General features: G+C 38.6%; 1 protein-coding gene across 1 annotated transcript in view; it reads right to left on the bottom strand.

Annotated features, from left to right (window-relative positions):
* Positions 1–16,810, bottom strand: part of SYNE1 (spectrin repeat containing nuclear envelope protein 1) — a 486,068-nt gene that overhangs the window by 332,998 nt on the left and 136,260 nt on the right. The window contains 4 exon segments of the mRNA XM_021084410.1: positions 3,968–4,132; positions 5,651–5,788; positions 8,719–8,826; positions 13,254–13,304. Coding sequence (XP_020940069.1) covers positions 3,968–4,132; positions 5,651–5,788; positions 8,719–8,826; positions 13,254–13,304 — 462 coding nt within the window.

The following is a 16,810-nucleotide window of genomic DNA, read 5'->3' as shown; positions in this document are numbered from 1 at the left end:
TAAACTAGGCTGCACCTGCAGCAATGCCAGCTCCTTTAACCTACGGTGCCAAGTCCAGGGTCAAACCTGCATCCTGGCACTGTAAAGACACCACTGATCCCACTGCACTACAGCAGGAACTGCTCAGTCTCAGAGCTTTAAACATCCCTTTATATACCAATGACCCTGGACATTATCTGCCTTCTGTCTCTTATCTCCTACTGTCACTCCACACATCTACTTGGATGTGAAAAAGTCTCCTCCTTACCTTGAAACTTCCATCTTTCCTCCCTAACCTGCTTTGCTGTCCCACCCTCTCAACTGGCAGAGACTCCATTTTTCCAATTGCTCAGTTGAAAAAAATCACAGTGTCATTTATGACTCTGAATCTGACCATATACTCAGAATCTGACCATTTCTCATCATCTCTACAGCGAGGACCTCAGCTCAAACCACTCCACCTGGATCACTTTAGTTGGTTCCCTGGCTCCTCCCCTCTAACACAATCCAGGCTATCTTCACACAGCAGCCAGAGTGATGCTGCTGAAAGAGTAATACCGTCATCCCCACCCTGGTAAGAAAGTAGATGGAAAAAGATGGTTAGGATACGACAGAGAAAATATCAGAGGGAGATGCCAAAAATACAATGAAGGAAAGTAAGAAGGTGCAATGAAACAATACTGGGTGAAAACAGAGGCTTAACTATAGGCACAGAAGAGATTATGGAAGAATATATAGAAGAATATTTTCAATAATTTTATGACAATCATTTTGAAATTAACTTAGAAAATTGAGTCAAATGAACAAATTCTCAGAAAGTAAGATCAGCATCATTGACCCAATTAAAATTTTGAAAGCCTGAATGTTTCTCATATCATTTTTTGGAGTTCCATTGTGGCTCAGTAGGTTAAGAACTGACATAGTGTCCATGAGGATGTGGGTTGGATCCCTGGCCTTGCTCAGTGGGTTAAGGATCCAGCGTTGCCACAAGCTGTGGTGTAGGTTAAAAGTGCAGCTTGGATCCTGAATTGCTGTGGCTGTAGTGGCTGTACCTCTGATTTGACCTCTAGCCTGGGAACTTCCATATGCTGCAGGTGCAATCATTTAAAAAAAAAAAAAAGGCATATTTAAACATTGAGGATACAAGAGTGAACAAACAAACAATAATCCTTGCCCTTCAGAAGTTGACATTACAGTGTAGAAAATCAAGCAATCAATAAGATAATTGAATTGGCAGTTGAGATGAAGACAAATGCTAATGAGAAAAACTGACTAGGGAAAGCGAAGTTCTATTTTCAAAGGAGTCGCCAGGAAAGGACTGACTAGATGGTAACCTTTCCGTAAAGGCCCAAAGGAGATGAAGAATGTGTAGCCTAGAGACAAGAAGGGCAAAAGGCCTTCAGTGGGAACGTGCTGGCGAAGCTGAGGTCATCTTTTCCATGATGTTTCACTGCTGAAATCCGAATACCACCCAATAGTTCTTGTCCTTCCACCTTCCATTCTAGTACAAAATGTATTTATTATGTTTATTACTTCTTAACCGCCTCCTCCTATGAGAAGGCAAGTTACATCAGGGTGGGGATTTTGTCTATTATGCTTCTGGATGTATCACGAATGCCTAGAAAACAACTTTGCACAGAGAAAGAGCTCAACGAATATTTGCTAAAAGAGTAGGAAAGACCCTTTCAGGATCCTTAGGTTCTGTTCAGAATGACTGTAAGACATTTGGTTTTTGCCCAAAGGTCCTTGATATGTGGTTCTGAACCATTTAGCATGGACCCAATATGGGGATTTTGGACAGAACCAAACATCGGCTCACTGGAAAGACTAGAAAAGGCCAAGCCAGAGGAACCGAAAGAAAATGAGGAAACCAAATGAAGAAAGTATTCCACCGATAAAGGAATAACTATCTAAAATGCTCCCGATATGGGAGGTAAAAATTGGCCATTGAGTGAAGAAGTGCAAGAACCCGCGGGACCTTGACATAGACAGCGTGGCGAGGGAAAACCCGATTGCAATGGGTTCTAGAAAGAACGGGAGAAGACAATTATGAAACCACAATGAGATCTCAGACAATTCTTTTAAGAAGCTGCACTGTAAAAGGAAGGAAAAAAATGGACAGTAGCTGGGAGAGGAAGTAGGATTAAGAAAGAGGTTTTTAAAAGATGAGAATAACAATGGTATATTTTATGTGGGTGGAAAATCCAGCAGAGAGAGGGGAAAAAATAAAGAGGCGAAGAACCACAGAAAGTGTCTTTTGGAAAAGAGCAGGGGGGTGGGTCTTGGGCACTCGTGGAGGGGCTGGCCTCAGCTCGGAGCACAGATGGTTCATCCATAGTAACAGAAGAGGAGACGCACAGATGCACGTAGGTGGGTGGATGTGGTCGTGGGAGTGCTGCGGAAATTCTTTTTTGACTGCTTCTATTTTCTCCGAGAAATAGGAAGCGGTGTCATCAGCTAAGAGTAAGGATGGGGGCGGAGGTGTGGAAGGTGTGAGAAGACAAGGTAGCAAAGAGTTGTCCCAGACGTGCCGAGGGAAGCGAGTCCAAAAATACCTTTGGAGTTGCGGGGAGCACCGAGGGCCCCCTCAAGTTAGTCAGCATGCCTGGCGGGGTGTGGTTCTCCAGCCACGCTCGACTGCATGTGCGTGGGCAGGGACCAGGCAGAGAGCTGGCTTTAAGCAGGGGTGTGTTTCACTGGGAGAGCAGGACCAAGGGAGACCTGGGTGACAGTGTACATGCCGCACAGACAGTAACCCCCACCACGACACAGTAAATGAGGCACGCAAATTCAAGTGCACCAAAGGCAGGGTGGTGTTCATGCAAGGTTAATGAAAAACAGCAATTTTCGGCAGGTCTGTATTATCCCAAAACGCAGAGGGAGTATGTGAGCACTTATGCTAAGCACAAGAATAAGCAAATACAGTGGCAAGGGGCTAAAAGATCACCAACATCTAATCCCACCACTTTCTAAGGCCACTACAACTGTCCACCCCGACCTCAACAGCACCAGGACACAAGAACTTGGTGACTCGGTTTGCCTTTCTTTGGGAAAGGAGGTGCGAATGAGGTCTGGAGCCAACGGCCAATCACACGATTGTGTAAATGCACAACTGTATGTCACCTGTCACTTTATCTCTTCAAAGATCACATATGGCAGTAGAAATAACAAAGGTAATTACAGATAAAGAATTTCAGAGAGCTACTGGAAAACACCTCAGGAAATGAAGCTACTGGAACTGTCATTAACAGGTAGAGAAGAGGCAGGTGCCACCAGAGAGTGTCTAAGAAGGTGCAGCATCTCTGAACCACTGTGAGCGGATGCCTGAGAGGCCCGAGTCAGTGCAAGTGCCAGACCGTACTAGGCAAATGAGGGTAGTTATCAGTTAGCTATTAATAAACAATAAACTGTAACCTGCCTGCATGGATCAGGTTTGCTTTAACAAAACTTTCACGTCCTCCAAGCGCCACACAGCCTAAATAGTAAGATGGTGGCTGAGTTGTTTTATAGGACCTTGTACCCAGCTGTGGCCAGTTTGCCCTTGAAGTAGTGAAGACCAGTTAAGACCCTCTATCTGGGCATGTGCGAATGCCTGGTTAGTGACCTTCTGACCTCAGAAGGCCAAAAGCTCCACCCTCAGGTCATGCTAATGCCATTTTCTGAACATGCATCCCATGAAGAAGCATACAGCTTAGCCGCATCTGTGCCAAAGGAGAATGACCTCAACTGTTCTCTTGTCTCCAATCCCCTTTCCCCACACTCCCCACATCTCAGCTTTATACCATAAATACTGAAAGCCCCTTGTCTTCAGGGAGGTGGGTATGAGATTTGTTCTCCCATCTCCTCATTGGCTGCCTTGTGAATAAACCCCTTTTCTGCTACAGACCCTGGCATCTAAGTCTTTGGCTTGATGTATGTGTGGACAACAAACCTGATTCAGTAACACTAGAACTATTAGGCTGGAAGGTTTTCCAGCCAGAACATGTACCTTGTGTTGCTCACGTTTCCGCTGTATTGTGTTGGCCGTTTCCTCATGAACCTGCTGAATGGTTATTTCCTCTCTCAGGGCCACCTCTGCTCTGTATAACCAGGCCCCTATGGTACCCAGAGGTGCAGGAAGAGACTTGTCCAGTTGTATATGCCAATCGAAGAGCTGGAACACAAAAATGGAACAACAGTATCTTAAGACAGAAGACAATTCATAAAATCTGCCCTCCCCTCAATGACTTTAAAGCCTACACGACATTTTAAGTTAATTTGGATTTAATTTTATAAATGTCACCTAAGAAAATATGTGTGCTCTGAAACCGATGCTTTGAGGAGTTCAGAACATAGGTATTTTCTTAAGTGATGCTTATTAAATTAACCCAAAATTATTAACTTAAATGGGACGTTTCAGTTATAAGCAAATCTGAAGGAAATCATGTTATTGGGAGATTAGGTTATTTTCTTCTTATAGGAATAACATAAAATGCCCAGTGATGTTCAGATTGGCTTTTGCTGAAAGGGAAGGGTCCAGGTTTGCTGACATGCTCAAAGACGCAGCAATTACACACCAGCTGATGTGTATTCCTAGAGACCTCCCACAAGGTAAGGACAAGTCCAGAAAAATCAGGGTCGTCTAGACGTCTCTGGAGGAAGAATGAGTACTCAGGAGTCTTTCCATAGGATCATTCTCTAACCATTCTTCCACTTCATCTACTCCTCAAGTACTGTTTCCTAGCTTACTGGAACTCCAAGTGGGATGGGTTGAGGTTCTGGGGATCTAACCTATTCTTTGATAGAGCTTAATGGGAAAACATTAGATTATAACAAGGAAGAAAGCAGGGTAAGAATAAGACAAATATGGCCATGAGGGATAGAAGCTTCAGAAGTTTTGAAGTCTTGGTCTTTCATCTTGCAAAATATTCATAGGAAAGAGCAATTTTCCTTCAAGTTCATGACCAGATAAGAAGATAAGCTTAAAGTAAAGAATATAAAAATCAATGTGGAGTTCCCGTCGTGGCGCAGTGGTTAATGAATCCGACTAGGAACCATGAGGTTGCGGGTTCGATCCCTGCCCTTGCTCAGTGGGTTAACGATCCGGCGTTGCCGTGAGCTGTGGTGTAGGTCGCAGATGCGGCTCGGATCCCGCGTTGCTGTGGCTCTGGTGTAAGCCAGCGGCTACAGCTCCGATTAGACCCCTAGCCTGGGAACCTCCATATGCTGCGGAAGCGGCCCAAAGAAATAGCAAAAAAAAAAAAAAAAAAGACAAAAATAAATAAATAAATAAAAATCAATGTGAGTTTAGGAAGACTGATGAAATCTGATTGTGGAATTTGGAGAGCAGTGGAGGCTCCATGCCTGGGGCACCCCCTCTTCTCAACAACCCAGACTTCAGCTATTTAAAATGAGAAGTAACCCGGATGGTCTTTTGGGATTTCAACGCATCATCTGGTCCCTGGTGACAGTAGACATAAGGCAGGGAAATCAGGAAAAGAGTTGTTAAATAAGCACGTCCTCCAACTTATAGGAAAACTTGACAAGGGAGCAAAGATTGTCCCACAAGCAAACCTTCCCACCCCAGACAGAGGCAGGAGGACCTGATAACATTACTGAAAAGAAAGATGGTAGACAATCTTCTTGACTAAATTAAATAAGCCCTAATGAAGTTAATTGTTGGAGAACTTACCCTGGAGGACACTCTGTCCCAGGACTGTTTTACCAAGGCTTGGTCAAGTGACAGTTTGCCATCTCTATGTAATGGTTGTAATAGGTGTTCAGTCTGTTTCCTTTTCATTTCGTACTGAACTCTGAAGTGCTTAAACGACTGAAGGCGGAAACAGAAACAACATGGCAATGAGTCCAAAAAAAGCAGCAGAGGAAACCACCTTTCCTAAATAACAATCCTCTATATTTGGATAACATTCAGTATTTGTTGTTGATAATAATAATGACAGCCATGACACTAAAAGCAGCTGGCATTCATCAAGCCCCAACAACAAGCCTAGCCCCACGCTAAGTGCTTTCTGCACATTATCTTCTCTGGCTCTCCATCACCCTACACCCTAGACAGGACCCGTTATTGTTATTATTATTATTATTACCGCAGTAAGCCCAGAGGTGACTTGGCAGAGACATGCAGTAGAGACAGGACTAAAGGCTAGGACTTCTCATTTCTAGTTAAACCATCCAAGAGCCAGTCTCTGCTCGTCAGGAAGCAAAGAGGAGTACAAATCGATGTGAAAAACCAAAATAGTTGCTTTCCTTTAAAGTACCAAACAATTTATGAATAGGAATTGCATATATCAGAGTAATACAGCGTTAACAATATCTGTCTAAATTGGTGCTGAAGTCTGTATAAAGAGGTTTTCTTTAGGGGACCTCACTTATGTAATAATACTTGGCTTTAATTTTATGGTGTTAAAATATTAATTATTATATCTTTCTTTTGTCATAGTATGGTTAATATAAATTTGTAAGACATAGACTTAACTGTAAGTCTGGTACTAACCTAAGAAAGTAGTGATTTTAATGAAAGTCCTACATTTTACGTTCCATTAACATATCCTAAAATATGTCTTAAAGTCCACATATGAATTGAAAATGCCACTCAATCTGCAATGACACTAAAGTACATATGAATGGCTCTGCAGAATCTAACAGATAACACATTTGAAAGAATGTCTAAATCACTGAGTAAACAAACCTGTAAATTCATGAGAAGAACACTTGGGGGAGTTGCTGAATAAATATTTTCCCACAAATTTTACCTTCCATTCCGTCTAACTTAATATAATTTTAAACTACCAAAACATAAACTCAGTCTTCGATTTTGTTCCACAGATTTCTATACGTGGGAAAACTGGAAAATCCACTACTGATTAATAAGTGGAAATCGAAGATGCTGATTACATAATAAACACACAGATGAAAGAGAACATTCCTCATGCTGTCTAACCCTGGTGAGACTGGTGATTTACCTCTGGCTTGAAAGGAATGTTTCTGTTTTGTACTTTTCTAATTCTTAGTTTTCTTCTTATAAATTAACATCTGTACAACAGGTAAATTTATAACTTGGATTTTTTTTATAATTTATGCTAAAACTCACTAATGGAATTAATAAGTACATTCATTCTGTTCTTGCATTTATGGTCTTAATTTACTGATTTAATCATTTTAATGGATCTCATCCCAGAAAATTATCTTTTTGAGAAATAAAACTACATTGAGTTTCAAAGCAAAACGTACACATATATAGGCTCATATTTACTGCATTGCCAAGTCCAGCAAATAGAATATTGATAGTGTCATCCATTTAAATTCAGGCACACTTTATAGATATGATTATATAAAATCACACATTAATGCCAAGAGCTAAACCTTTTATCACCTGCAATTTTGCATCTCTTACATCATGCACCTTATTTTGGTAGCAAAAAATGCTCAAAATATAATATAGATTCAAATATATTATAGTTTTCCCATTAAAATGCCATTAAAATATTTTAAGTAGGAGAAAATGTCAATGCTACACTGAGTAAATCACAATTTACTGGAAAAAACTTGTTAAAGGACTTTTGTGTCTTGGAAGTGGAAATTGGATGCTGAAATCCAATTAATAGCAGTGTAATGGGACTGGGAGGAGGAACAGCAACAACAACCCTGGCCTCAACTTCTCATAGTGTGAACTAGGCAGGCGGTAGGAGAAACCGATCCTATTAATGGGCTCACTTCAAATATTCATGTTGCAAATTTTTTAATTTAATTCAGCTTATTCCATAGCAATTTTCAATTTGGCACTGAATTCATTTTTTGGTGGGATTTTTTAAAATTAGGTAACATCTATAAGATCATGAATTGTACAAATAATTACAAGATGTGTGTGTTACGTATCATCTACAAGACACTGAGTTCTTCAAATATCGTGACGCCTCAGAACTCTCTATAGCATAGACACATACAGTTTAAGACTACCAACTCTGCCTCTGGGTGTACACCCAAAGAAAATTAAAACAGGTTATCAAAGAGATATATGCACTCCCATGTTTATTGCAGCATGATCGCAATAGCCAAGGCAGGGAAACAACCTATGTGCTCATGACTAGATGAATGGGCAAAGAAGATGTGGTGTATATATATACAATGGAATATTATTCAGCCATGAAAAAGAAAAACATGCTGCCATTTGTGACAATGTGGATGAAACCTGAGGACATTATACTAAGTGAGATGAAGCAGACAAAGACAAATACTATATATTACTTATATGTGGAAACCAAAATTAAGTCAAACTCCTAAAAATGAAATAAGTTATCAGAGGACAGAGAGTGGAGGTTCTAGGATAGACATTTATATATACAAACTGGGAACAATTAGTAAATAAGTCCCAGATATCTAATGCACAGTACAGTGAATATAAAAAACAGTATTATATTATAATCATCAAACTTGCTAAGAGACTAGAACTAAATCATCCCAACCACTTACAAAAATGATAATTATGTGACATGACAGAGGTGCAATCATTGCTATAATTGCAACAATATTATACAAAATACAAATGTTGCAAAATGTAAAACTATCTATTTATATAGAAGCAATTATTAATTTATATGTAAACTTATGATAATATATATTATTTCTTTAAAGACATTTCTCATTAATATCATTTGAAAAATTAAACATAGATTAAATGACATATATGAATTTTATTCATGAAAGGCTTTAAAAAACTGAAATCTCTTTTCCATACATTACCTGATACTTATCCTGCAAATTTGATTCTGTCATCTGTGCCCTTGTCAAATCTCTTTCAAATTGTTCTATCCAAACTTTCACTTCCTTCAAAATTAGCCTATCTTCTCTCTAGAAATAAACAGACAATATAATTTTATTAGTAACTGTACATTTATCTAATTGCTAATTAATCTGACTTTGCCTAGAACACACTGAATATTTAATAAGTTCCAATTGCCTCTGAAAAATTTCCTCTTTCCCTGCCCTCAACCCTTTTGGAGAATAAGAAGCAAAAGCAGCAAAAATTAATTCTTAAAAAAACCCTTAATTATTGTGTTAAATATTGAAATTACTCTCCTCCATTTTTTTTTCCTCAAGAAACATTAATTTAATTAAGAAAATGTGCTCAGGAAGAAATGTACAAAAAACACTCACAAAGAGGAATGGCTGGGATGGGAAAGGAAACAGGCCTATGGTTGCTTTTTTTTTTTTTTTTTTTGCTATTTCTTGGGCCACTCCCACAGCATATGGAGGTTCCCAAGCTAGGGGTCTAATTGGAGCTGTAGCCACCGGCCTACGCCAGAGCCACAGCAACGTGGGATCCGAGCCACGTCTGCAACCTACACCACAGCTCATGGCAATGCCGGATCCCCAACCCAATGAGCAAGGCCAGGGACCGAACCCACAACCTCATGGTTCCTAGTAGGCTTTGTTAATCACTGCGCCATGACAGGAACTCCCTGTGGTTGCTTCTTAACCAAGGCCCTTGTTAACCCAGAGGACTGTTCTAGAATAGATTAATTTTGACTGAATTTGAGGAGCTACAGTCACAGCAACATTGGATCGCTTGTGTATATATATTTTTTCTTGTTTTTTTTATAGGGTCACACCTGCAGTATATGGAACGTCCTGGGCTAGGGATCGAATCAGAGCTGCAGCTGAGGCCTATGCCACAGCCACAGCAACACTGGATAGGAGCCACATCTGTGACCTATGCCACCGCTTGCGGCAATGCCAGATCCTTAACCCACTGAGCAAGGCTGGAGATCAAAACTGCATCCTCACAGACACTATACTGGGTTCTTAACCTGCTGAGCCACCACACAAACTCTGGATTGCTTGTTACGTTATTATTTTAAAATGCTATCCAGTATTACAACATAAGTTCCAGGAGGACAGGCACCATGTTCAGGATGGAATGGCACCATGGTATCTATAAGACATTTATCAAATTATGTGCCAAATGAATGCATACAAGCTACCACTCACATCTCAAAAATGAAAAAAATGCAGTTATATATTTCTTTCTACAAATAATAAGAGCAAGCCATTCTGGCACTGATTAAGTGAAAAATAGCCTAAATTTTCTTTTCCTTTTTTTTTTTTTTTTTTTTTTTTTTGGCTTTTTAGGGCTGCTCTCTGGCATACGGAAGTTCCCAGGCTAGGGGGTGAATCAGAGCTGTTGCTGCCAGCCTATGCCACAGCCACAGCAACGTGGGATCTGAGCCGCAACTGCGACCTACACCACAGCTCACGGCTATGACAGACCCACTGAGGCCAAGGATTGAACCTGCAACCTCACGTGTTACTAGTCTGGTTCATTAACCACTCACTGAGCCATGAGGGGAACTCCCCCAGCACCATTTATTGAAGAGACTATCTTTCTTCCACTGTATGGTCTTGTCTCCTTTGTCATAGATTAGTTGACCATAGATACTTGGGGTTATTTCTGGGCTTTCTATCCTGTTCCATTGATTTCTTTGTGCCAGTACCATACTGTTTTGATGACTGTAGCTTTGTAGTAGAGTCTGAAGTCAGGGAGCCTGATTTCTCCGGTTCCATTTTTTTCTTTTCAATACTGCTTTGGCTATTTGAAGTCTTTTGTGTTTCCATACAAATGTGATGATCAAAGCTCTATGACACAGGTGAAATGACTGTTGACAGGTGAAGTGGTAGAGGAGAGAGAGTGCTGGCTATAGAGGCATGCAAAACTGGTTTCAAATTCTTGTTCTGATATGTATTAGCTCTGTGGGTTTGGAGACAACTTAAAAAAACAAAAAGCAAAAAACCTCTCTACTGTTGTACCATCATCTGGGTGGCCATGGTTTGGGGGAGAATTAGAGATACTCTGTGAATGCATCCAGTGCAGAGGCTGGCACATGTGCTACCATGATCTGTCCTCTCTCACTTCCTGGTGTTGCAAAGACCACGCTCTGCAGCCTGGCACAATTTCCCTTGGATAAGGCTTTCCTCAGAGCTCAGTTTAAGCACACTTCTCTAGCAAGCTTTTTCTGACTCAGAAGTCTGGGGTTTTGAGTTTCTTTTCCATGTGGTGGTTCTCTGATGTAAGTACACTAGTGTCACCTGGAGGGCTTGTGAAAAAGATCACTGGGCATCCCCCTGAGGCTTTCTGGCTCTGTGTATCTCGTGCGGAGGGTGAGAATCTGTATTTCTACCAAGGTTCCAGGTGAATCTGATGCTGCTGGCCTAGGGACCACATTTGCGGAACATGCTTCTATGATCTTATAACAACATGAAGTCAAAGACCCACCCAAAGTGCACTGTATATTACTGTTCATTAGTTGCCTCTTTTTTCTGCCCCCTTCTTTCCAAACCCCTTATGTATTTTTTTTTCCTCCAGCCTAACAAAGTGTCTGGCAACTGGTATCACTCAACAGATAATTGTGGAATAAATGATTGATTGGTGACATAGTTAATGAAGGAAAGGAATGGAAGAGACTCCAAAGCCTCAGCTGTCACCATGATGGCTCTTCTGAACAAACGGGTGAATGGGATCAAGATATGTGTTCTATTACCAGTTGACTTTCATGCCCATGAAAGCAGTAGTGATGCATCTTAGGAGCTCAGAGGAACGCAGCGCTCCTGGTCTACCTTCGGGGCCCAGAGCTCAATGTGATCAGTAAGTGGGGGTCACCAAAGTGAGCATGGGGCTTCACTGTGAACCCCCACAGACAGGCCCATTATCACCTGCTTCTCTCCATTTGAAATCATTTCACAGAGTCAAGTGAGAAAAAGATTATGTTCTCAACCTTGTTAAAGTACAGTCAGGAAATGACTTTTTCTAGTGGTGGGGAAGTGCATATTGCAATAAGGTTAAAAAGGATGTAGGTATTTACACACTCAACATTCTCCTTTTTAAGAGGGAAATGAAGTACAAAATACCATTGAGATTCCCAGAACCTAGTGGCTTTTCCTCAATTGGTAATTTTCACATGTGGTCAGACATAGGTCACTATTTGCCTTTAAGGACCATCCCAACTCTAAGCAGCAAAACTGTCAGCATTCTCACTATTTACTTTCTCTCTCTCTCCCTACCCACTCAAACATACACATAGGGTTTTTTTTAGAACATTTATATATAAACCCACACTTCATGAATCATGAGATAAAAATTCAACATTTGATATGAAATTACTTCTAATTATTTTTATTTCAGTGTTGACATAAAGTCAGTTGTGTTGATAGATCCTTAACTTCAGGCCTAGATGGAACAAAGAAAGATGGAAAAACTTAAACTCAGGGGAACTTGGATATGGGGGGAAATTATTTCTTTCTTTCTTTTTATGGCTGCATCTGCGGCATATGGAGGTTCCCAGGCTAGGGGTTGAATCAGAGCGGCAGCTGCAGGCCCATGCCATGGCCAGAAACGCCAGATCCAAGCTGCATCTGCAACGCAACCTATGCCACAGCTTGCAGCAACACCAGCTCCTTAACCCACTCAGTGAGGCCAGGGATCAAACCTGCATCCTCATGGACACGATGTCAGGTTCTTAACTTGCTGAGCCACAATGGGAACTCTGGGAAAAAATTCTTTTTTTTTTTTAAATTTTCTTATAGTGATTTACAATGACCTGCCAATTTCTGCTGTACAGCAAAGTGACATAGTCACATATATACACTTGTTTTTTTTTTTTTTTTTCACATTATCCTCCATCATGTTCTATCACAAGCAGCTGGATATAGTTCCCTGTGCTATACAGCAGGATCTCATTGCTTATCCACTCCAAAAGTAATAGCTGGAAAAAAATTCTTAATCATTAACTCCATGAACATTTTTTGAGCACTTACCACAGCTCAGGAACTTCACTAAACCGTGTGACTCAATATTGCACAGAGGAGATACCATGGAACTCAGGATTACAAACAAACTGAACACTTACCTTTTCCAATTAATTGTTCCCTGCTTAATATTTTAAACATAAAACTAAATATGTTTATTTTCCATGTCACATATAAAGAAATCATAATAATTTTAATTTTGCCTTTTATTAATGTTATTAAGTGTTATTAAAAAGAAATTAATGCATTCTTATAATTAAAGATTAGTAGGAAAGCCCATGGGAGTGGCTTAGACTGTAACTAATGTGTAATAATAGGTATGTTATTTGTTCTATTAGAAAGGAAAAAAGAAATAGAATTAAAGTATTAAAATAAATGTGTCTATACAAGCAAATACATGCAAAAGAATGATAAATAAGCTTCAGAATGCAGAATGCCTGAAAGAGGCCACTGATTCAAGATTACTTAAATCTTACCTTAAGAATTTGGATAGAATTTGCAAAAGATGAGACACCTGGAAATATTTCCTAACAATATGAAAAGATAATATGTAGAAAATAATATAAATCATGGACAAAAATTATATAGGAAACAAGAAACAATGGAGAGGCATCTGCCTATAAATAAATAGACAATCATTTTTTTAAGGGAATAATTATTTTAAGATGTTTTCGCTTTTATCAAAATGTTTGAATCAAGTAAGGCAATGTAGGAGTTCCCCTTGTGGCTCAGCAGTAACGAACCTGACTAGTACCCATGAGGATGTGGGTTCAAACCCTGGCTTTGCTCATTGGATTAAGGATCTGGCGTTGCCGTGAGCTGTGGTATAGGTCATATATGCGGGTAGGATCTGGAGTTGCTGTGGCTGTGGTGTAGCCTGGCCGCTGCAGCTCCAATTCGACTCCGGGCCAGGGAACTTCCATATGCCTCATATTCAGCTGTAAAAAAGGCAAAAAAATAAATAGCAAATGAAGCAATGTAGTATTTTGCCATTTAATGATTTTGTTTCAATCTGTAATAGTCATATATGGCAATATGTGTATAATATGTATATACATATATACATAATATTTACATATGCCTCTAAATAGTAAACATTTTTAAAAGGGAACCATGTAAAGAAAAGGTATATAGATTCATATTTTTTCTCTATAAATAAAGTCATATATCTCTGTATTCTTATACAATTTAAGACTTGCTATGATTCTAAAAGCAGTCAGTAATACTTGCTGCAATGAAGGAAGGAATGAGTGAATAAATAACTGAAAGTTTAACAGATGAGGGAGATGAGCCAACAGCCTATTTTATTTATTTACAATTGACTGCTAATTATCCAAGGAATACCTCTAGGCAAAAAGTTTATTGGTCTTATTGGTTGAAGTAAGAATGGCAGAGCAATGTCTATGTCCAATAAGAAAATCAGATTTAAAATAGTATCTGTAAAACTTCTAATTTGAATAAACTTATAAAAGGGAGATAAAAAACTCATAAAAGGGATATATAAAAACTCAAAAAATGAAAGTCTGATGGATATGTCGATGTCAATGTTTTAAAAAATGAATTAAAAGACTTATTTACTGTAAAAAAAAAAGACCTATTTACTAAGACCTGAATAAACAAATAATGAGGATTTTGAAGTGATGGCATCAATGGCCCTAATATGTATAGTCATAAAATTTTAAAGGTTAATTAGACAATTAAATGGCCATTAAACAAACATAAGCCTTACATTAAAAAATTCTTTTTTTCTATTAAAAATATTTTAGATACTCATAGCCTATTACAAATGCCCATTAAAAAAAAAAAGCAAAGCTTATAATACATTTTCTTCAAAATTAATTTTCAAAATAATCCTGAAGAAATTATATGCACCCTCCTTTTAGGAAAGGGACAGAGAGATTTTTTTAAAAGAAAACTCAGAATTTATCTTCCAGAGAATGAAACTAATTTCTTCATAAGAAAGCTCTTTAGTAAAGTAATTAACAAGATTAAAGCAGGAGTGTGTTTCAGAGCACTGAGGATTTTTGCATCAAATCCTCATGAGCATTAACGAAACTATCTTTTCTCAGCCCTCACTAGCCAGTGTTTACTTGTTGGGAGAAATGATTAATGTCAGAGAAATTAAAATAGTACAAGCTCAAGAATCATCTCAGAAATAAATCCAATTGGATAACATACGACCTTTGGATATGGCAATCCAGACGGAAAGCTGGTTTTCTCTAAGCTGTATGGGGTAAGCCTAACATACCTTCTTCAAGAGTTTCTTATTCACACAGGGTAACATCCATGCCCCATCACATTCTTAAAACCCAGGAAAAAACAAATGAATGCCAAGCACACGCCTTAATCCATGTTGGAATTAGCACAGAGTCTTTGCCTTCAATGGTGGTTCTTAGGGAGTATTACTTTGCTAACTATTGAATAAGTGACTCTAGTGATCAACATTTGTGCCCAAATCTGGCAAGGAACAATAAAAAGGCTTTCTTGAAACCACAGTTAAAAAAAAAAAAAAAAACTAACATGGGTCTATCAAATGCCAGATTAATTTCTTCCAAGCGACTGACCTAGAAAACAGCAGTTACTGTTACCGTCGTTTTGCTTAATTATTTTATGAAGACACAGATTTCCATTAGTGCAGAACCTTTTCCTATTTGAAAACTTTGGCTTATGCTCCCCTGACCTCGTCCTTCCTTAGATCTGTTTCTAAGACACGTAGTAAACTTTTTTTGTTTTTCTTGTTTCTTTTCATTATAATCTGAAACTGCTCTGAAAACTTCAGTTGAGACCTGAACAGTGAAGACAAAGAAAGAGTTCTCAACATGTCCGAAAATTGCATTAATTACTGTCTCTGATGTCATTTTGCCTAATAAATAATTTTAAATTTGGTAGTAAATCCATCTCTCTTAATCTCTCTCCCCAACTCTGAAACAACAACAACAAAACAAAACAAAAACAAAGCAATACTAGAGTACTTTAAAGAAATAGGAAAATGGTAATATCCATTGTTATGGGAAAATAGGTGTGCTGGCTGGAGAACAAAATAGGACCTCTTTCTACAGAAAGACTTGAAAAAAAAATTCAAAAAGCATTAAAAATCTGTATGTCCTTTAGTCTAGAAATCTCTCTTCTAAGAATTACAACATCTAATTAAAAATTAGAAGTATTTTGTAAAATATTTATTTATTTTCGTTGGCTACACCCATGGCATATGGAAATTCCCAGGCCAGGGATTGAATATGAGCTGCAGCTACAATCGATGCTATAGCTACAGCAATGCTGGATCCTATAACCCACTGCACTGGGCTAGGGATTGAACCTATGCCTCCACAGCCCTGGAGCCTCTGCAGTTGGATTCTTAGACCACTGTGCTACAGTGGGAAATCCAGAAGTATTTTTTAAAATAGCAAAAAATCAGAAATTTCCAACAATTAAGAGTGAATAAATTATTCTACATCTATACAACGTCCTAGAGAGAATGGTATAAAAAGGGTTTTTTTTTTTTCTGTAATGTTAACAGAAAAGAGGAAATTATAAAATTGCATGTATACTATGATTCTATTTTGTGTTGAAATATTTTATGTGTCTACATATTCATGGAATATGTAATATATTAGTTTTTTTAGGATAGGTTCTCTGCAGAAGATCAAACACAGATAATTTTCTTTTCCTTGTTTCCCAATTTTTGTTTTTCTTTATTTATAACAACAAACCTGTTATTTGAGCAGTATGAAAAATGTGAATGTTATTTAAACTATTGAGAGACTGAAAAATCTAAACACAGTGAATAATCAGAACTTGTAGAAGTTTGCCTTACTTCCACATGTTTGCAATAAGTAGCAACTTATGGAATAAATCTAAAAGTTAAAATTTGATTTCATCAGATTGAGCAGAATAAGGGAACTCAGGATCCAAATGCACAAATGATATGATGGATATAAAATTAGTTCAATCTTAAAATTGCCAAAATAATGTGTCCCAACACTCCTATCTTTCCTCAATTTTAATTCATCACTATTACATGTTCAGCATTTAT

The sequence above is a fragment of the Sus scrofa genome, chromosome 1 (assembly GCF_000003025.6).
Source record: "Sus scrofa isolate TJ Tabasco breed Duroc chromosome 1, Sscrofa11.1, whole genome shotgun sequence".
NCBI lineage: Eukaryota > Metazoa > Chordata > Mammalia > Artiodactyla > Suidae > Sus > Sus scrofa.
The sequence above is the reverse complement of the archived record's forward strand: the minus strand, read 5'-3'. Positions and strand labels throughout refer to the sequence as shown.